This window comes from Halichoeres trimaculatus, unplaced genomic scaffold (genome assembly GCF_033239565.1).
Source record: "Halichoeres trimaculatus isolate MK-OKI-2021-1 unplaced genomic scaffold, fHalTri1.1 fHalTri1_scaffold_17, whole genome shotgun sequence".
In the NCBI taxonomy this organism is placed as follows: domain Eukaryota; kingdom Metazoa; phylum Chordata; class Actinopteri; order Labriformes; family Labridae; genus Halichoeres; species Halichoeres trimaculatus.
Window position 1 is genome coordinate 16,844,046 of NW_027437195.1, and position 22,356 is coordinate 16,866,401.

The 22,356-nt window shown below is 42.0% G+C and overlaps 1 protein-coding gene across 2 annotated transcripts; it reads left to right on the forward strand.

Moving 5' to 3' along the window:
• Positions 1-2,618: 2,618 nt before the first annotated feature.
• Positions 2,619-22,288, forward strand: cep170ba (centrosomal protein 170Ba). 2 transcript variants are annotated; one of them, XM_074692037.1, is made up of 19 exons: positions 2,619-2,804; positions 3,796-3,933; positions 5,562-5,651; positions 6,492-6,570; positions 7,198-7,256; positions 8,662-8,812; positions 11,769-11,897; positions 12,589-13,080; positions 13,173-14,098; positions 14,290-14,394; positions 15,215-15,353; positions 15,473-17,029; positions 18,505-18,757; positions 19,030-19,162; positions 19,335-19,460; positions 19,548-19,636; positions 19,916-20,009; positions 20,096-20,147; positions 20,255-22,288. In XM_074692037.1, exons 2-19 carry the CDS (start codon positions 3,829-3,831, stop codon positions 20,473-20,475), a joined length of 4,800 nt encoding a protein of 1,599 aa, XP_074548138.1. In that variant the 5' UTR covers positions 2,619-2,804; positions 3,796-3,828; the 3' UTR covers positions 20,476-22,288. The 2 variants fall into 2 exon arrangements, with proteins under 2 accessions (XP_074548138.1, XP_074548139.1); XM_074692038.1 differs by lacking the exon at positions 14,290-14,394 and having other exon boundaries at positions 20,255-22,287.
• The last annotated feature ends 68 nt before the right edge of the window (positions 22,289-22,356 follow it).

Consider the following 22,356-nt stretch of genomic DNA (forward strand, 5'->3'; position numbering starts at 1 on the left):
CAAGCCCCCTCACAAGACTGAAAGCAGAGGTGAAGTGGAGGGTAAACTAAGACCAGGAAAAGAAATATATTGTGGAATGCTCCAGCTCAAATGATCACTTTAACAAGAACATGTGGCCATGTGAAATGGCTCCAGGTCATCTTAGATGTACCCCTTTCCTTTGCATTAAACTCCCTGCTGTTGTCAAATGGTTTGACTTATCCATCCATCCATCCATTATCTTTGCTGCTTTCCCAAACTTCACATTATCACCTACTCATTTTCTAACCTACTCATCATTGGCACTATGACTTTCAATTTCAGTTACACTGTGCAGATGCTTTTCTTCACACAGACTCAGCATCATTATCCAGCCTTTTACTAATACATGTGCTTTGGTATCTCTTTATGAGATACTTTGGTCATCTTCTTAAATGGGGCTGGAAGATATCAAACCAATTGATTTTGAAGCATTATTATTCCGTTTTTTTCTAGGTTTTGGCAACAAACGCAATATAAACAAGTATTAAAAGTTAGCCTCTCCAGCAATATTAATAAGGTGATATCAAGTGTTGGGAATTTAAATGTAATGTAGACTATTTCTACAGATTCCTGTGGCTAAGGCTACTTAGATAAAATATAAAACATACAACTATGTTTCCACTTCTAACTGCAATAAAGTCACAGATCTACAGTGTGAACATTTCCAATGGTCATAAAAGTATCATAAAAGTTTGTAGAGCTGAAGTCACATGCGGTAAATTGAAACTGGAGCGCCATCTAGCGGCTGTGTGGCCATATACATTTGGGCACGAATATTTTCAGTTGGATTAATATCCCAACAACAGAATTATTTTATGGTATGCCTAAAAACATATTTTGTACAGTACGTTTACAGTGTAAATTGGTATAGTCTGTATCTAATGGGGTTACTGGTTTCTGTGGCGCTCTGAGTACTCTATTTTTCGCCATTTTCAAAATAAATAGCTAATTTTTGGTAAGCTTTAACAATTATATTTTTCCCACCGTAACGTTCAAAAAAAAGAGAATATTTTGCTTTGTACTGACACGCTATCCTCTTAATGTTTGAGCCTGCCAACATGAAACAGGACAAACAAAGTCCTGTCGGGTTGTGGATAGTGGCAAAGATCGTCTAAAATACAGATGAGTCACTAGGCGTAACATTAGGTTATTATTTTCTCCAAGCGAATGCTAAACTGGGCTACTACAACTTGTGTGTCAAAAACTATGCATTGCCTGACCAACAGTGAATTTTTCCAGTATTCACATGTTTGTCTAAAAGTGGTAATTGCAAACAGCAATTTTCTAAACATGAACACAAAATATGAAGATGTGCCCACACCATGCATGCTTTTAAACCCCATAAAGATTGAGTTACCCCCTTACTTTGAGTAACTTTAACATAAAGCTAAAGAGGTTAAAGAAAATGGTTATGTCTAAATCAGAATAACAAACTACTTGGAGTTTAACTTAATGAGTGGTGACCATGTTTATTATTATTATTATTATTATTATTATTATTATTATTATTATTATTATTATTATTATTATTATTATTATTATTAACAAGATCCACCAAGTCCTACATTCTGAAACAGAAAACAGTTTTCTTGGTGGATAGATTGTAGTAATATATAACTCGGTTGAATTCAGGTATTTTGGGACAGTTTTTGGAATCTCACCTTATGGTTGAATATTGTCAATGGCATAAACTACAAAACATAACCCAGCAGTTTGTTCGTGGTGCCTCCTTTGTTTATGGGAAAATATTATTTTTGTTTTATTATTCCTAAGCATGGCTTCACCTTCTGATGTAGTAGACACAAATTTATTATCTTCGTGATGTGTCTAGAACTTTGGGACGCCAATAATATACCATACATTATAAAATATAAACACATCTTGAAAATATTTTTTATTATTTTTAAATAAAACACAATTCATATTTGTGTATGTTTTTCATTTGCAGTATATTTTTTCGTATTTTTATAATATTTTATATTATTTATTTCTATCGTTGGTAACTTTTAACCTGTTTTTGAATGTGTATGTGTGTGTATGTACAGCTGCTGGACAACTGAATTTCTCCTACGGGGAACAATACAGTATTTTATCCTTTTTTCCCTATACTTATCCTTTTGCAGTTTAATGCTGCCCACACCCTCCACCATGATGTCACACCCATTATTATCTCAGGTAATTTTGGTCACCTTTTTCCAAAGCAAAGTCTTCTGATTTTGCCTTTAAGTACAAAGACACTGAGCTGTTTCCTTAAGCTCTCCCAGTTTACCTCCCAGTTTACTTGATATCCCAGTCTACCTGAATCCACCTTACATTACCTCAAACCTATTGGGAAGTTTTCTTTTTTTGTGTGACTCTTTCATAAGATAACATTTAATAATCTTAATAATGCTAAATTTTACTTTATTAGACTGGCGTATAGATTATTGTAATTGAAATGGAAAAGTTTTTTGCTTTGTTAGTGTTTTTCACATCACCACAGGGATGTGAGCCTCTGTGAAACAAAGAGAGTGGGAGCTCTTACCTCGTCGCACCTCTCAGCTCAAACTCGTAAAGCGTTTGATGGGACTTGTCTGGCTACGTCATCGTGTCGGCTGAAGAGGCGTTGGAGGAGAGTTTCAGCCGCTTGTCATTCCCAGTGGAAGAAGAGGGTGTGAACGACATTTACCTGTCCAGTGTTACCTGGTGCTTTTATTGTTCATGTCGGCCGCCGTCGAGTTTCTTCTGCTGTAGGACGTCACACACTGGCTTCACTCAAGAGTAAGACGGAGAAGGCGTTAAAGGTACGTCTTTGTTGGGAACTGACCGTTGGAAAAAGCTTGTTTCGGTGTCACAGACGTTAGCTAAACAACCTCTGTGTCAGCGGCTGACCCGAGCACTACACGGTTTAATTTAAATGGACATGGGTGCTGTCTTTAAAAGGAAATAAGCACTTTTAATTCACGACACTTATACTGTTTTCTTGCTTCTAATTCAGTGTCCAAAGTGTTGAGGTAGCAAAGGTGACAGGAAGTAAAACAGAGACTGTGGAAGTTTAGGTTGGAAGCTAGCGTTACTCCCAGGCGCCACTTTGCAACAGGTTTCCCAGCATGCTTCGTTAAAACGTCACTCTTTATGAAGTCATCTGTATAGGCTGTATGATGAATTCAACACGGAGTAAAACATGGTTGTGTTGACGTACTAAATCATAATGAAAAGTGCACTAAAGAGTGCTGCACTAGACTTTTACAGTTCTCTGAGTTTCTATATGTAATATGAAAGTACAATACGGTATTATTATTTCATATTACCTGTCATACAAGCGCCATATTGTTACTTCCACCTGCCCTGCTTTGCATTGGAATAAGTATGTATATGCATGATTTGTCAAGTTTTATGTTATTTATATTAGCCTCACTTCGACAGAGCTACAGAAAATGATGTGTATATCTGCTGCACATTGACAATAAACGTATTATATTCTCACCTATTGACTCAGAGAACCTGTCCATCCCTAACCTGTCTGACCCGCCAACATCAAAACATATTCAGGGTGATTATTCAAACAAATTGTTAAAATAGAAATGCAGAGCTAGACAGGAATTTGTTGTGTAAACAGATTGAACTTGGGGTTTGTGATCTCCTTAGAGAGAGTCATGCTTTAACAGTGGCGGCTGTTCCTGAGGATACCTTGCATTGTTTAAGAACAAAGGCATTGAGATAGATAGAGCTCTTAGATGCCACCAAAATCACCTGATGTAGATGTTTGATAAGTTTCATGTTGTCTTTCCCCAGGATGCAAAGAGGATCCTGACTCGTGGCCCCAACATGAGTGTGACATCATGGTTCCTGGTCAGCAGCTCTGGCACACGCCACCGGTTGCCACGGGAGATGATCTTTGTCGGCCGGGATGATTGCGAGCTAATGCTGCAGGTGTGCGACTTTGTTTGTTCAACAGCACAGCTGAAAGGGAGTGTGTGTTTACGCACGGTCTCGTGTCATATGAGCTCATTGTGATGTGTCAAAAATGCTCAGGAGCCTCTTTACCCCTAACTGATGTGTAGCAGGGCAGCAAGTCCCACAAATGTGTGAAACAGCAGTGGGAGGCTCTCTGCATGCTTCATGTGTGCATTACTGAGTGTGTAACCCAGTGACGGTGGCTCCACACAAAGTTGCCCCTGACAGCCTTTGAAACAGTGACTTTAAACACAGCTAAAGAATTCCGCTGTGATGTTTCCTCGTGCAGTTTCTGCCATCAGCGTAATTTCTCTGTGGTCCTTGTATAAGCTTTCCCAGCCTATTTTCTGCTCCCTCTGTATTTATACCAGTGAAATAGGAATGTCAGTAGAAGTAGTTGTTTATACTTGATGTAGTCAGTGCTCTTTGCTCAGGAAGCTAACCACAGAGCCTGGCTGAATTGAAAAGTTGCTCATGTCCACATTTAGGCGTCGCCAGATCCAGGAAAACCTCAGCTTCTCTCTGTCTGACGTGACTCTGAAGCATAGCTTTCTGCAGCCCTGCCTAAGTGCTCAGGACTGCTCCCTGACTTGGCACACACAACTTCCCTCAGCTTCAATTTGACTTGAACCCTTTAATCTTGTGTTTTTCTGTTTTGTAGCTCGATGCATTTTTTCCTATTTAAGCTGTGGTTCTATTTGTGTAACATGAGGATCCTGTTTGGCGTGAAAAGCAGGGAATTATTGTAAGAGTGGATATATCAAATAGCATAGCTAAGGGCTTGAATGTTTGGACTTTCTATGACAACTGGTCTCTGACCAGCGTCTGTGTGTACGTGATGACTGGTAGTTAGACCAGAAGCCTCACACAATCACCATGTGTGCTTTTTGTGTATTTGGAGTTGTAGATTTATTTCCTCCTGTGTCCAATAGAGCTAACATTTTATTTGTGATAGAGTGAGAGCTGACGCTTAGAGCCACCAAAGTAGGAACGTCCAGCTACACAGGTGATGTAATCAGGTAAACTCACTGATAAAGCATTAATGTGAAGTGGAGTGTTTACAGAAAGTTTCCTTGAAGTCTACGGGCTGAATTTTCAAATTCAGACTGTGAATGTGTGTACTGTGTGTCGGTAATGAAGAAGCATTTCTGACAACCCTGTAAATGGAGCATTGAAACACAGCAGTTTGAGTCGGCTTCAATCTTTGAGAACTGTTGTGATGAGGGGGCCCGGTGTGACTAATGAGCAGAGACACTGAGTCAGCCTGTATCACGTGTATGGTTTGAACCTAATTGATGAAAGCATGCTGAGAAGAAGGCATATTTTTTTCCCACAGTGAATGTGAAAAAGGACCTGAGCTCTGCGGGTTAGATTTGGCAGATGAGGAGCATTTGTTGGTGTTGTGTTGAGTGTCTTTCTGTCTTTTACGTTGCAACATGTGTACACAGGAGGGCTGCACACAACTCCTTTTTCGTTATCACTGCAGTTTGAGCATTTACTTTAAATTCACTTCATACTTTAAAACTCAAGACGTCAAGTTGGATATGATGTGCTTCTGATGAACAGCTCACTGATATCGCTCTGATCGTGTTTGTCTGTTGCAGTCTCGCAGTGTGGACAAACAGCACGCTGTTATCAACTACGACACTAACAGAGACGAACACATGGTGAAGGACCTGGGCAGCTTGAATGGGGTGAGCCAATCCGTCTTCAGTGTCAGGCTAACAGCCTCAGAGCAGAGTGACAAAGGAGCCAGACTCTGGGCTCTGTAAGGATTCAGGTCCACAGCAGTCTCAGAGTACCACACACCTCTGCCTGTGCTCCAGAGACAGAGGAGGTTGAAGGAACATTGATTATCAGGAGACTGGATTGTCCTGCTAGTCTGGACCTCCTTTTCACCATGTAGCCTCCCTCCCTCCCCCTTCCACTAACTGCTCTGTTGCCACTTCATTTCACCGTTATCCCAGTAAAATCCAGATTGAGCAGTGGGAGAAACCCCTCATTGTTCTCAGAGAGTTTCTTTTGGCTTCAGTAACTGCAGTCAGACCAATCAGAGCAGAACAGTTTGGGATCCTGCAGCAGAAATACTTCATTTTTTTCTCCAGTTATCTTCATTTTAACTCTTAATAATGAGATTTTCTCCACGTTTATGTCCTCTGCACACCTCCAACATTATCTTTCTTTACATTCATTGTTCTGATAACAAACTGTGTCTCACAAAGTGTGAGTTCAGGCAGATGCTACGCTAACTGATCACCTAGCTTACATAAAACATGCATGTATTTACTTCTGTTTGTCCTCATGGATTCAACAAAAGCCAAGATGGCCGTTGCGTAACAACATAATCTCATCAGAGTTTCAATGTGCTAGTGGATTTACTTTCAATGGAAAAGGGTAATTTCTAAAGCCCCTTACGGTATCTGGACACATGCCACGAGGAATTAGTGAGCCTTTCACCTGTGAGTCAACACATTCACTCCATTAATTACTTGTGAAAGTAAAAGCCCTACATGTGTTTTTTCTTTATTTTGCAGACATTTGTGAACGACTTGAGAATCCCAGACCAGACCTACATCACCCTCAAGCTCTCTGATGTCATTCGCTTTGGCTATGATATCCTTTTTCTATAAATATTAAACTGTTTGTGAGTTTGGCTTCAGATTAACTGTGTGGTTATGATGCTGAGTATCTGTCCTTCAGTCAGAGCAGTTGAAAGGGGTCATTGGCAGAAGCTGCTTTAAAAAATGTGTTCCATTTGATTTTTCCCTCTGAGGCCTTCAGCTCCATCGGCATGTTAATCCTTTCTGGTTTTTCAGTCAGGGGTTTTAGATTATAGTTGACTGTGGACTGAAAATCTCCTGCACCCTTTGACCCCAGAGAAGAAGAACTCCTAAATGGAGAAACTAAGTTAAGAAAGCAAGGGGGGGTTCATAGTGAGGAATGTTTTGACCAGTTTGTGGTCATTAAAAATTCACATTTCAAGGAGTGGGACCATAAGATAGGAGCCTGTTTGTGTTGCAGCAGGTCTGCACTGTTTATCTACATGCAGACAGAAGAAGAAGAAAACACTTGACCTGTGAAGGAGATGAGTTACAAACTGTGCCTCAGAGGAAAAACTTTGTACATTTTCTTTGAAGTCCCTGCACAGACAAACATGAAGCAGTGAAAATAAAGACAAGCATTATCAGAATATGTTCTAGAATTATACTCACGTGGGTTTTTCTTTAACTCCTCCTGCACATGCTCATGTTTATATCCTGGAGAGGAGTCAACACAAGGTACCGGAAGAAGCTCTCAAAGTAAGTAACACAAGGGGTGTTTCAAAGGCAGAGGAGAAATGTTCACTATGAGTTCTCATTCAAAACTAATTTTCACTCTCAAACTATTATTGATTGATTGTAGGGATGCACAATATTATCGGCACAATATCGGTATCAGCTGATAAAAAGCTTCAAAACACGTTTATCGGTATCGGCAGATATGAAAATTTCTGCTGATAGGCACAGCCAATAAGGTGCTATTCAGTTAGGATTATTATTATTTTCCATCTGAAAAATCAGCTCCTTAAATAAAATGTAGCACTTCATTTATTTGCACTGCAGAGCTCTGTGTCTGTCACCAGGTTGTTACAGTAGCTCTAAAATAATCAAATGCAACTTGGTTATGTTTAAAATGCATTGTACATTTAAAGTTCATGTGAGCTAAAGAAATTGTTTTTCTGTATTTCAATACTGAATGTCTTGAGTTTGAAAAAATAATACATTTCTTATTTATGGTAAAATCAAATGTTTTTGTCTTGTTTTATGTGTGTTTCTTAAACAAATAAGACCGTCACAATAAGAGTAACATACAAATTCCAGTACAGGATAGACTTAGCTTTTTTACAGTGAAAAAACAAACAAACTTGTGATTATTGGTATCGGCCAAAAGGGGTTTCCATATATCGGATATCGGCAAAAATCCAATATCGTGCATCCCTAATTGATTGTTTTATATTAAATTGAACAATTATAGACACTGATACATTCATGGCTCCAACACTTTCAAGACTTTCCTTTTTGCCAGAAAAATTCTAAACTGTGCTTTTAATAACCCACTAAAGAATTAAAAAATAAGTTGATAAGTTTTACACAAAATGATTTGTAATTAAATTTGTCAAATTTTCCTGTCCTGTTTTTGTAAAAGATTTACAACAAACATTGTCCAAGAGCTCAAATTAGGAGTAAGAAATGCGTTTGTTGTGTGTGACCTCAGTTAGTCAGGTTCATTTGAGGCTTTATCTTGTCTGGATCTTGTGCCAACAGTTGTTACTTACTTCTCTTGATCAGCTTCACAGCTTTACAACTGATTGGATGAAGAGTGTCAGCGTGTAGCAGCAGACCTTAATTACTGATGTGGTTTTAATCATGAATATTTTAATGCTTTTCTGGGTCCTCCTTGATGTATCGCCTGTAACTGTAGGCTGCTGAAAGAGCAAAGTTTACTCCAGAAATGCTGAATGGACTCAGAGAAAGAGTCCATCTACATATATTTTGTCTTTTTTTGTGTATTTTAGTGTAAAAGACACTGTGTGAGCTCATGCTGTGAGGACAGCTCTGTAGGATGTTGTTCCTTATGTTGCACAGTGAATGTCTGATGATGGTTGCAGCTGTACTGATTGTTGGTTATCACATCCTGCTTCCCTCCTGTCTGTTTTTCCTACAGCATGAGAAGTACACCAGCCAGCTACAGATTGGTATAAAAGCCCTGGAGGCCAAGGCCAGGGAAAAACAGCACAGCCCAGAAAAGAGCAGAGGCTCCACTTCCAGCGCAAAACAGCAGGACAGAGCTGAGCGGAAAGCCCAGTCTCTTACAGGTAACCCTCTTTGTTCATCACAACAAGTTACATATGGAGTGAGGCAGCTGGTGTGATAACAGGTGAACTGTTCTTGTTACCTGAGAGGAACTGTTCCAACTAAAGAGGATTTGGGTACCATATCTACTCTCACACAAGGAAGAGGAAGTCTGTATCATCCTGTGCTGTGTGACTTTGGCTGCAGATCACTTGATAAGGCGGTTCTGGCATCTTTTATTAAGAGCTTCCCTGGTGTGGGATTAGGCTGAGCTGGGAGGTTGAAGAGGGTGTAAGTAAAGAAATAGATCTGCACATCCCAGAGTTGGCAGAATGAGTAAACATGAGTACGAGCTTACCACACAAGCCAAGGGGTGAAGAGTTAAAGACAGCGTCTTATCTCTGTCAGCCATGCCTGAGGTGGGGTGCTGCCAAACACGGCAGTGATGGTTTATCACGTGTTGTAAAAGACACACAAAGGTGTCAAAGCTTTCGCTAGCCTGGGTGGCTCCCACAGTCATGTATCCAGGGCAGGCTTTGTCGCTTCCTTTATTTACAGTTGCAGCAGTCACCTTTCAGCCTTGAACTGTGCTGAGTAAATCCTGTTGTACCGTACAGAATACAGTGAAACTCTCATAGAATTGTAAGTTCAAAAGCAGCACTCTATGAATGAAGCTCATTCACGCTGACAAAACCCATTCCAGCTGTTGTTGATTTAGCAATTCTCGTGCTTTCTGCTCCACAGTCACCCCCGTGAGCTACAACTGGTGCTTAAACAGGGCTTTTCCAGCACTACGTTCTTACCCTGCTGCGAGAGTTACAAACAAGTGATTGAACTGAGGAACTGTGGGGGAAAAGATCAGGTCTTGTTCATGAACTTTGTGTGGTTGTATGTCCTGCAGCTATAAGCTCAGCACAGTGATCCTGTAAGCGTGTGAGTGTGCAGTCTTTTGTTGTTATGGGGCCCATGCAGCTCCTGTCTGTGTGTCCTGTGTTCAAACCAACGAGATAACTAGAATATCCTGGGCTTTCTCAAAAAGACAGGGCCTGCATGCCTCTGTCAGCTTCATTCAAATTGTTCACTTTGACTAAATTTGTTTGCAGTTGCACTTTTCTTTCTTGTTTCTCTATAGCTGGACATTAAATATTGTTTTGGTTTATACCTTTCACTTGTTTTTTGCATTACGTCTGAATTATCTGACTGAAAAGGCTGGGAGCGCTGTGCATGTCTTCTCTGTGTGCTCATGCTTGTTTTTCCCTGCAGCTGTACAGGATGTGGAGTGTGTCCAATCCTTCAGCTGTCTGCAGGGCAGGACACTTCACTTGTGCAGTGTGTGACTCAGTGAGGCCTACTTTACTCTGCCAGGACCTGGGGCAGTGTAGTATTTACTAAAAGAGAATGAATTGGATGGTTCACAGGGTTCCTGATAATTATAAATTTCTACACTGCAAAAAATTGAAATCTTATCAAGTGTTTTTGTCTGTTTTCAAGTAAAAATTGTCTTATTATACTTGATATGAGCCACTTTCAACTTATCAATCCAGAAAAATGTCTTGTTTCAAGTTATCAGAGTACAAAAATGAGGTTTGAATCGCTTGTAACTAGTAAAAAAATCTGCCAATGGAACAATAAAAAATTGCTTGAAAATTTCCTTGAGACTAGAACAATGTCTTAAAACAAGTAACTTCTCTCTTGTTCCATTGGCAGATTTTTTTTACTGGTTACGAGCATTCAGACCTCATTTTTGTCCTTAAATAACTTTAAACAAGATATTTTCCGGATTGGTCATGTGAATTTGGCTCATATTGAGTCTAAAAGGGAATTTTCTACTGAAAATAAGACAAAAACACTTGATAAGATTTCAGTTTTTGCAGTCTAAAAGTTTAAACTTTTATGAGGAAAAACAATACAAACGGAAAAAGATATTTTGAGTAATTCTGTCTCATCCTACCTTGGCAAATTTAAATCTAAAAGTTTAACTTGTGTATATCTTAAAAGATTGTCTTCAGTCAGACGTCAACAGTGTTGAATGGGGTACTTTTCCTGGCGCTCTGTTCTGTTCTTTTGGTTGAATTTCCTCATGGATTAAGTATTTACTCAGTACAATACTCAGTGTTGTTCTTAGTGCACCACAGCGTCCCTCTACAGCCACACTCACCCATGTTTTCTTAAGCTAGAAGAAAGGATTGGGTAATGGGAAAAGGAATTAGTAATGTGCCACTCTGCTTCTTCGGTCAGTGTGTTGATGTCTTATTGTGTGAGTGTGTCCAAGGCAACAGTGGTGAAGTGCTGTTGATGCTTTGGATTTCAGTGTGGAGGCATCATGGCTCTGTAAGCTTGCTTAGCTTATGTATCAGCCTATAATCAGCTTTTAGATTCAAATTGTCTGATTGATGCTGCAGGCTGTCTGGCATGTGTGGACTAGCTGCTAAACATCAGGACGGACACATCAGAGCATCCACTCTTATTTCACTGAGCTGTGTGCACAATGTAAACTGTGATGCTGTGTACAGAAAACAACTTTAAATGCAGTTTATTTCTTGTGTCCTGTTGTAAATAATTTTTTTTGGCTGTAAAGATTAAGATAAGCTTTGTCCTATTTTACATGAGAAGGATTATGTTTTGGTGGCTTGCGAGATGCAGCTGATTTAACAGTTTGCCCCTCACCCTCTCTCCTGATATGAACGGGAATGTGCACGAATAGTTAAATGCCCAAAGCCTACCAGCACTGCAAGGCTCTTTTCAGCTCCAGTATTGAGCAAGGTTTTGTTGTTGCAAGGCTGAACCATGTCACAACATCATGCTATCATGTGACGTACATACAGTATAGCCTCATTCATCAAGGAGGCTGTATAAAATCAGTTCTTAGTTGGCACTTTCCTCTTCTCTCCCGCTGCTCTCTGTGCCTGGGTGTACCCATGTGCCTCATGCTGACTGCCTGCCTGTGTTTGTGCTTGTTTCTGTGCATGGTACTGTTAGGCGTAGCAGATTCTCCGATATCCAAGCCCACTCCTCTTTACGGCCAGCCATCCTGGTGGGGGGAGGATGAGGACCCAAACAACAAAGAGCACAACAGAGGAGGGAAATCACCTGAACATGGGTCTCCAGGTAAGAGAGCGTGTTGAGTATTTTCCTATGTTTACAAGCCGTGAATGTAAAATGTAAACATTTAAACTGAACTTAATATTATTCAGAGGAGTTAGTTGAGATCTATGTTTAAAGATGTTTCTCTTTGACACTGTGATCTGATGCCCTTCATGGGTCTCTGAGAGATGGATGGTGCTGAGCTCAAGGCAGGTCTCTGACTGCCAGTTTGGGACTGTTAGCACGGCTCTACCATGCCAAGCCATCGGGCAGTGCCTGTCTGCCTCGTGATGGATTATGTCCCTCAAAGCTGCAGGAGGGGGGAGGGAGAGGGAGGGCAATTGTTTTCCTCATGTTGCCCAGGCTGAAACAGATTATTCCCGCTTAGCTACCCTCCTCTGGACTCTGAGCTCCTGGAGTGATATGTGACCACATCCAACTGGCACCCAAAAACAAACTGGTGGAACTATTTTGTTCGTCTGGCTGCAGTATTCAAGCTATTTGTGGCTCCAAATTAAGGATATTGTGCAACAGTGACATCCCAGTTGTCTGAATAAAGTGTTTCAGCTTTGTTCAACTTAAATATGGCTACGAGCTTCAGAGAGGATATTTTTCTTCTGCTAATGCAGAGGTTGTTTTTAATTAATTATATGAAATCAAAACTGATGAAGTTGTTTCTGTGTTGGCTATCCTCTCTTCTCTTCACTGCTAACAGAGCATGCCAAAGACGTGTCCCGATATGAGGTCAACGGCTCTCTATCGGACAGCCAAGCCAAGTCCATCCTCTCCTACCGCCGAGAGCCAAGTTACTTTGAGATCCCCACAAAAGAACTACAGCAGCGACCTCACAAGAAACCCGAAACACCACTTCACGAGGTTCCCACAAAAGACACGTCAGATCCCTCAAAGGTTGCCCTCTCCACCCCCACCCCCCCTGTGGTCCAAAGCCACGCCTCCTTCACGATCGAATTCGATGAATGCACACCAGGTAAAATGAAGATCAAGGATCATGTCACCAAGTTTTCTTACCGCCAGCCGCCCAGTCTACCCCCCACAGAGGCTGTTACAACACCTACTGAGGTGATGTCAGCAGAGAGCAAAGTTGCTGATTGGTTGGTTCAAAGTAATGCCACCATGATAAGAAGGAGGTCACAGGCTGAGGACATGTATAGCTCAAACAGTGACCCAATAATTCACAGTAACAGAGGTGAGTCTATCGAACAAGATCTGTTTCATTCTACCTGCGCTGAACGCTATAACACGCTGAACTCTCAAACTCTCTGCTCTTTCTGTTATCAGCTAACCTTGAAGACAGCCCTCAGAGTGATTCTGGAGATCCTGCAATCAATGGAAGCTACCTGCTGCAGCCAGACCTTCAGACTGGTTGCAGGTTGTCTCCGCAGCCCCTGAGGACCTCCCCTCAACACTACACCACCTCTGACTTTAAAGACCCCTCATCCTACTCCCCACCAGAGCATCACTCCCTTCCTACTCAAGGGAAGGCCGAGCCTCATCAAGCTTTTGTCATTGAGTTCTTTGACGACAACGCGAGAAAGAAGCGATCCCAGTCCTTCACCAATAACATGGCCTCACCTGAGCCCTCAGCTCTCAGGGTCCAGCTGGAGAAGGCAAGGAAGATCTCAAGTCCCACAGGGGAGAGACGAGCCCAAGCCCGAGTCCCCAACACCCCCCCAACCCAAAGATACACCATCCCTCTTAAGGGCCCTGCTTCTACTGGCCCCCAAAGAGCAGGCTCACTCCGCAGGGAGAAGACAGATGACCGGATCAGCTCCGGCTTCTCCTCACGCTCTGCGTCATCTGCTTCTGTGAGGCCCTTTAGCAGCGCAGGCCGTAAATCTAAAATATCCCAGGACTTCACTGCTGAACTTTTGAAACAGTCGAAGGCATCTTCCACTGCCACTTGGGAGAAAAATACATCCAGTTCTTCTGCAACTCATAAAAAAGAAACCACTAAAACAGAGACAATACTAACCCAGCTGGGTCCGCCTGCATCCTACCAGCCTCAGACCTCTTCTCCAATCCGCCAGCCTGTTCCCCTCAAGCCCCCCGTGATGCTGCCAGCAGCCCAGAGTTTGGAGGTCAAGAGCCCCTTGAACAGCCCCAGAATTGAAGATGATGACTGTCTGAGTGACGCAGGAACATACACCATCGAAGCAGATGTTCAAGACAGAGAAATAGAAGAAGCTCGGAAAAAGATTGGACAGGCAAGTTTTTTTTCCATCTACTGACTCCACAGGAAACATTACTGCAGCAGTCATCCAACGTGGTACTTAGAGGAAATACGTGGGATTTGAAATTCACCGTTTACCTGGAATCCTGCAGGACAAATAGCCAGATGTAACTGTTGTTGGTAGTCTTACTTTTTCATCCACTTACACTGCTCTGTTCCTGACAGGTATTTGGTGTTTTTGAGAGCCCAGAGCGAGCCAACCAGAGTGAAGCAGAAACATCATCAGCATTTAGGCCTGTAATTGCTCAAAGGCAGAATAGCTGTGGGGAGGTGAGGCCAGCTACAGGGCAGGGACAGAGTCTGGTGAAGGTAACCCTTCCTGCTCAGGGTGGGGTTAAGGATTCATAGTTCTGAAGTCAATCTATTAACGCCAGAAGTTTAACCAGAAATCATTGTAAGAATGTGATTTTCTATCTCGGGATTTCTTTTTATGTTGTTGGTGATTCTCTCTGTTGGTTACTGGAGCAGGTTTCTGAGATCTTTCCTGTGTTGGGTGTTCTCTCTTACTAAATATGAAAATAACAATGGAAAAACAGTTTTACCACTTACTGAATCATGAAGCTGATCAAAGTTTATCTTCAGTCTCTCTCGTCAAATTAACTGTTTCCCACTAAGAAAATCATAAACAAGAACTAACCCTTCAGAATGAATCATCCAGCCTCTGCAAAAAAACAGAAATCCATTCAAGTGTTTTTGTCTTATTGTAAGTTGAGATTGTCTTTTATTCAACTTCTCAATCCAGAAAAATGTCTTGTTTAATTTTATCCAAAGACAAAAATGAGGTCTGAATTGCTTGAAACAAGTTAAAAAAGTATCTGCCAATGGAACAAGAAAAATTTGCTTAAAACTAGAATAAAGTCTTAATACAAGTAACTTCACTCCTGTTCCATGGGCAGATTTTTTTTACTTGTTACAAGCAATAACTTGAGATAAGACATTTTTCTGGACTGGTCAGGTGAGTGTGGCTCATACTAAGTCTAAAAAGACATTTTCTACTGAAAACAGGAGAAAAACACTTGATGATGTTTCAGTTTTTGCAGTGTGCTCATTTTGGAGGAGATATTGTTAAGGTGTATGTTATCTCATGCAGGGCCAGCCAGCAGGTGGAGTGTTACAAGGGGCTCCTAAGTGGATGTCTTGCTGGGCCAGCCTGGCAGACAGCTACACAGAATCTGGCCCCTCGTCTGGCCTCTTTGACATTTCTTCCCAGATGGAGCCGTCAGGAGGGGGTAAGCCACCTGACGAGACACCAGTCTATTTGAAATGATAATGAGATGCCCCAATGAATATGAATGATGTTCAGTTTCAGTATGTGTGGTTAATATGCATTAAAACTGTTTCCCTTCAGCGCGAGGCTCAGCCGTCCACAAGGCCACGTTCACCCGAAATCACAACCACAGCGCTGACTCCGAGAGAGCTCGACACATCCTGCCTCAGGCGCCACAGGGGGAGAAGGCTGACGTGCCAACTCCCAGCATTCATGTTCATTATGACCCACATTCAACATTTGATGTAGAGGAGAATAGCCTGGTGGTCCCCAGGGCTCAGGATGAGCTCCACAGGTTATCAGTGCAGGATGACGTAGAGCCAGACAGCCTGAGTGATGCCAGCAGGTCTGATGATGGATCCATCGTGGAGCAAAGGAGGAGACCACTGTCAGACTCAGAAAGGAAGACAACAGAGGAAAAACCCAAACTCCCAGCCAAATCTACGTCCTTCTACATCGGTTCAGAGGAGGTTGTGTCAAAACCAGAACATTTGAGCTCAAAATCCAGCGCTCATAAGGTCGAAAAGAGAACAAATAAAACTTTCTCAACCGCCACAATGACCAAAACAAAAAGTAACCAGGACTCTGGAAAAGTCAAACCCAGCATCTCAGCCCCTGTCACTGACCAAGAAAGACAGAGTCCAGAGTCCAAAGAGCGCACTGTGTCCCCGTTAATCAGACAAGAGAGCTTCACAAAGGAGCGGCCAAGCAATGCCAGACTCCCCAACATCTCCAGCCAGCCTGTCCAGAGAGACCTCGATTCATTCGAGGGAGTGTGCAACCAGGACACTCACTCTTTCCTCAAAGAGACGGAGGATGTTCTGGCTGTTCTGGAGGCTAAACTAAAGTCAGGTCAGCCTGATAAAACTCCCTCTCCAGCTGCTGACTCTCTGTCTGGGGAGTCTGATGTGGATACCTCAAGCACAATCAGCCAACATAGCAATAAGACGGGACCAAACACACTCACTAAAAAACCTTCCATCACTGGCCTCCATCGGGAAACCTCCTCAGCAAGTTTGGCCAGTCAGGACTCAAGTCAACAGTCAACTCCGTGCAACAGACGCCGCACTCAGGGATCAGATAACAACAGTAAGACTGAATCTGTCAGGAGACCCACCGGACTGAGACACAGTGTTGGTAAACGTGGCTCCACAGATTTTAGTGACGATCCGCAGAGCTTACCTCACTCTGATCAGGAGACCTACAGCCTACAAACTCGCAAAAAGTACACGGTTCCCCTTCAGAAGGAGGACGGAAAGACCTCCAGAGTGTCCCAGGCTCTGACACGAGCAAACAGCTTGTCCGCTCCAAGACCCACCAGAGCCTCCATGCTCCGTCGAGCGCGCCTGGGAGACGTTTCAGACAACGAAGCATCAGAGACAGACAGGCTGTACCAGGAGGCGGCCAACGCCCAAGCCAAGCAACAACAGGAAACCAAGAAACTGTCCAGGCTGGACATGCTCGCCATGCCCAGGAGGAGAACAAGCTCGTTCAACACACCAAGTGACACCGAAGCTTCTTCTAAGACCCCTGCTCCGGGGCCCAAGCCCATAGAGAGGCCTCAGAAAGCAGCACTCAACAAGGCGCCGGTCACTCGAGCACGTTCAAGTAGTGCCAAATACGCCAGCAGTACTGCAAGTGAGTATACACACACACCCTTAAAATACCTGCTTCATTTAGTATAAATCATGTTCACATCCCAGCTCAACCATTTCCTCTTGTCTGAGTCAAACCGAGTGTTGATGAGCAGGATGAGATTGTGCCTGGAAGCGTTACAAGGTCTGTTTGAGAATCACAGTGGTGAATTGGTTTGATTCTGTTTCGGTCATATGTTTAATTCTGTTCCAAATAACCCCTGGGTTCTGTTTACAAACAACTTTTTTTGATCAAAGTGTCACTCTGGGATAGATTCTCAAATTTTACTCACGTCAGAAACACTAACATAAATTTTGACAGTGCAATGGCCAACGAAAGCAGCTATTTATTTCTGTTCTTGACTAAAATAGTCAAATTGAAACCTCATCTGCTTCTGTAGCTCAAAGTGTGAGGTTGATGAAAACCATAGACCATAGGTTCTACCATAGACTGTAAAAAAATTGGACGTCACCTCACTCCGCTTGAAATGAGGTCACCACAAGAACTGCTCCCCCTGGTGGCTGGCTGTAGTATGGGTCAAAAAAATCTCCCCAGTCATTTCAGATGGGCTGTGGTCAAACTTCAAAAAATTAATACACCTCTTAGAAATGTTTCCCACATCTGATTGTTGTAGTGATTTGAAAATATTATTTTATTCAAGATCTCTTTTTTTCTAAAGAGTTTCGTTTTCATTAGTTATACGAGGTTAAAAACGAGGCTTTAAATCACGTTTTAAGATGATTGACAGCTGCTGTTCTTGTTTTCGTTTTTTTTCAGGGATCATAAAATATGTTTGGAAGTAGAGTCAAGAAGTGATTAGACTCTTGAATTTTGGCTTTAGCCACGCTGTTCACTCTAAATACAGTCTATAAACAGTCTATGGTTTCTACTGATGCTTTGACATGAGCTGACACCCATGTGTCTCTACACTCACAGGATCAGCTCACTGAAATTTCATGAATTAAAAAAACTGACGTCTACTTGAAGATGTTGATTTGCGTTTTATCTTTCATTTGTCATTGCACTGGATAAGTCAAAAAGACTGCCATACTACGACGCCTTTAACAAAAACTAGTTTTTCTTCATCTGCTCTTTAGTCTGGTTCAGTTCATGAGGGTTTAATGATGGAGATAAGTATCTATGTAAAAGTTGTGCAGACAGTCTATACAGCCTTCTCTAAACACTCCTAGTCTGTAATTAGCTGCTTTACCGTGCTGCTGTGGAAGACAAGTGCTCATTTCAGTTTGAATGATTCTGAATGTGTAAAAATCCAACCCAACCATCCAAATGAACTGCAGAAGTGAGCACTGCCACAGCACCGTCTCTGTCTCTTGTTCTGGTGAGAGATGTTTGGTGAAAACATCTGAAGATCTTAGAGGTGCTGTCCCGTATTCTTTGATGGTATATTCCCTTCTCTCCTATCTTCCCGTCTTCTCTATCCTCTCCCTCCACAACTCAAACCAATTCACGACGCCAAGGCTCCAGGAGAAGACAGAAAGGCTCTGACTATGCCTCTACCTCAGACGAAGAGTACGACTCAAACCAGAGCACTCCTAAACACAAACGCTCCCAACCTTCCTCAGCTTCCAACAGCACACGAAGTCAGCCTCGGCCACGGCCTCAGCCGGTCGTTGCCCTGCGTCCCGTGTCCCGGCCCAGAGACTCTGAGGAGGAGACCCAGGAGGGAGACACCTTCCATAACTGGTCCAACCACAGCGCTGAGATTGCAAGGTAAGAAAAATCAAGACCTGAGGTCATTTGAGGTCGTTAAAAGATCCAAAGATTTACTGATAAGGAAATCAACATCACATGAATTCCTGCTGTGAGAGCTTTTAAATCTGAAACTCTGCATTTTTTCAGACTATTTCTGTTTTTAAAAGTTCTGATGGAGATGAGCAAAGCGCTCACAAAATGTAGAGGTTTTCAAAATCAGAAGAATGTTATGTCAATGTAAAGTAAGTCTCATACCTGTCAATTTCCAACCCCTGTTCATTTCCATCCAGATTGAGTCAAGACCTAGCTAAAGACCTGGCCATCTTGGCCAGAGAGATCCACGACGTAGCAGGTGATGGGGATCCTCAGAATCCTGCCAATGAGAGCAGCACACCTGGCTCTAAAGTGACCGCTCATGAACAGGTACGTTTCAGAGAAGTTAAGGGAATAAATCTCAAACACTCATATATAAATCCTGATGGGGTTGCTTCTACAACTTGAAGCTATGCTCCAACAAGATGAAAAATGTTTAAAAAAAGGTTTTACTTTTTTTGGATCTCATCACAGCACTAACATTTTTGAGTTTGTGTTGCAGCTGGTTCACCATATTCCAGAGGCTGGATTAAACTACCGCAGAGTCCCCCCTGGTACTTCAGCTTCAAGAGAGCCCGACCAGAGCTCGAGCGACCGGGAACAAACCTCAAAGGAGCGACAAGATGAGGTCTGACAGCAACACGTAGCTTCGCTTCAGCCTCAGAGCCTTTGGGATGTCTGATATCATGTTGATATGTTTTATTTTTGTCCCCAGATTGTGATTGACAATCTGATGCTGAATCCAGTGTCTCAGATCATCCTGGCTATCAAAGAAAACACTGAGCAACTTGCTGAGAAAATCAAGTAAGATCTTCAACATTCTTGGTGCTCTTGCTAATCAGGGATTCATGGAAAGTGTATTGATCCTGTCTGATAAGCAGACAGCACTGAGCCAATTATCTTATTAAACTAATGGACCTTAGTGAGGCAACACACATATTTATTCTCTGACTGACAGTTTGGAAATAAAAGCATTTTGAATTCAATGCCACAGAACCATTTTACTTTGAAACGTTTCCATGTGAGTGAGCCAAAAAAATAAAGACAGCAGCCTTCTGTGTAACATTTTCATCTGGATCACAGGGTACTGTTCCAGGACAGGATGGATATCTGGCAGGACATTGAGGCCAAAGTTAACTCTGACAGTGAAGTTCCTGTTGTTAAAACCTCTAACAAGGTTAGTGAATTGAAAAGACAGTTTTTAAGTGAATAATATGCCAGCAAATGCTTGTTCGGTGGGTTAATTCTAATATATATTTCCAGGAAATCACTTCTATCTTGAAAGAACTGAGGAGGGTACAGCGGCAGCTTGAGGGTAAGGTGTCTGACCCAAAATCAAAGGTTAAAATACATGACTATGATAAATAACTGTTTATTTTGAAGAAAAGCTCCAAATGTTTTTTTGTTGCTTTCTTTTTTCAGTCATTAACTCAGTCATGGAGCCCAGCGAGCAGGCTGAAGCATCCAAGACCTCAGCGTCCTCCACCTCGTCTTCTGGAGCTCCACCCTTCAGAGCCACCTCCTCACGAGACGTGAGACCAGTCTACTCCGCCACCAAACGGGGTGGTGGCCCGAGGCCTGGCGACGGCGTGAGGAGAGCGTATGTGACACCTGACGATCTCAGACAGGGATATCTGGTGTGAGGTGTGACACCAACTCACAGGTTCCTCTTGTGCTGAACTTCTGCTGTAAACCCACAAACAGGTGTCACTTCATGGTGCACAATGAAACTAAGAGGAGGGAAGTGATACACAGGTCTGTTATCTCCTTTACGCTCAAACCCACACACTACTGCACTGTAAGCACTACACTCCCACACAGGGAGAAGTCACTGATGTCTGCACTAAAGTAGAGTAAGCTCAGTGAGAGGCCTCTGCATGCGAGATGAGGATTTAAGGAAGTACCAGAATAAATCTACCAAACTCTTCATGCAGGTCTCAAAACTTTACTTGATTCTCTGTTGTTGGTTCACCACTTTGTTTGCCAATGACCTACATAACTGATTTTATATACCTAAATGGATTATTTGAAAACCAGCCTGAGCAAAAGCATCTCAGGGAAATCTATTTAAAGATAGAATTTGTTTGCTAAGTGACAAATCAAACTAGCTCATTGATGTGTGTTTTGGGTAAAAACTGAAAATCTTAGTGCTCTTTGTATCCGTAGTTGATCTATTCATCAAAAACCCTGACACGTTTGTTTTTATGTGTTTGTCTTTCTTCCCCACCTTTCTCTCAGTGGACCAGATTTATCGAAGAATGTAAAAAGTATTTATTAGGGGTCTTTTGTGAGACTCTGTTACCTTGACAACCTGACATTGGGAGAGGTTGTAGACTCCAGTGCCAGATTTATTATTTTGAAGCAGAATTACTACCAGCCAATTTATTGTGTATTTATTCCTCAAAAAAAAAAAACTTCCACTGAAAAATGTCCAGGGCTTCTTTGGTAAATGGATGTTAAATTTTCTCTATGACAAGAAAGAAAATAATCCCTCAGGAATGTGTGACCTGGATTGCACGAGGGCTTCATCTGCGAGCACCCTCAAACACCAGCAGCAGCAAAACCCAAGTTTGAAGCATTCCTCTCTACTTTTTACAGATGTCTCTGATTATTTGTGTCAAACACGTTTCTGGGGCTGAATACTTGTTTTCATTGTGCTGTTTTGACATCAAAACATCACTGTTAGTGTTGACAAAGATGATCTCTAAAGATCTGACAGTGTTTAAACTGATGCTAAAATGTGGTTGAGATATAAAACATGGTGATAAAATTTAAATATCAATATATTTAACTACAGGGTCACTTCTGTTAGGTGCTGACAGGACAGGAGAATAAGTGTCTTTTAGCGTTAAATGCACACAGTGGAATGAAACTAGATCTGATTGTTAGTATGCAAAAATCTGTTTTTCTATATGTACCCATCATGATATGTCCATTCCCTACAAATACCTCTCAATCTTGTCTTTTGCACTAATGTAGTCCAACATTTTCCTGACTTGATATGCTGCAAACTGAAGCCTTCCCTCTTCTCTGATTGTCATGATGTAATGCCGTCAAAGCAGAAAAGAAGACGACTCAGTTCACCAGCAGCTTTCTCTTTCCCTCCTCTCAGTCCAGACTGGACTTATGATTGTCATTGGGAAGTCCCTACAAGTGCCACTGAGCCCTGTGGGAGGATGTCGTGCTTGTTTACAAACTCATGCAAAAAAAAAAGAATGTTTTTCTGTTGGCTCAGAGTGTTGCTGCTATTCTTTTCTATGAGATAAGTGTTCCCTTGTTGCTTTATTCCCTCACCTGAGTCAAAGCTACAGCAGGTTTGAAAGCTGAAATTTAATTCTCTTTATGTCAGATGTGTTCCCAGATTTTTGATATTCTGTCTCCTCCTTCCTTCTGATTTGGATGTAATCATGCTGTCTTGGTAACTGGTATTTATGTTTTGTTATTTGTGTCAATTGTTAGCTGATGATTACAACTTTTTCAAATAAATGTATAAAGCAAAAAGGTTTTCTTTCTTTTTTTTTAAT

Coding starts and splice junctions, on each gene's coding strand:
- cep170ba (XM_074692037.1), top strand. CDS start 3,829: ATGAGTGTGACATCATGGTTCCTGGTCAGCAGCTCTGGCACACGCCAC. Junction 13,081..13,172: donor AATAATTCACAGTAACAGAG/GTGAGTCTATCG, acceptor TTCTGTTATCAG/CTAACCTTGAAGACAGCCCT. Junction 17,030..18,504: donor ATACGCCAGCAGTACTGCAA/GTGAGTATACAC, acceptor CACGACGCCAAG/GCTCCAGGAGAAGACAGAAA.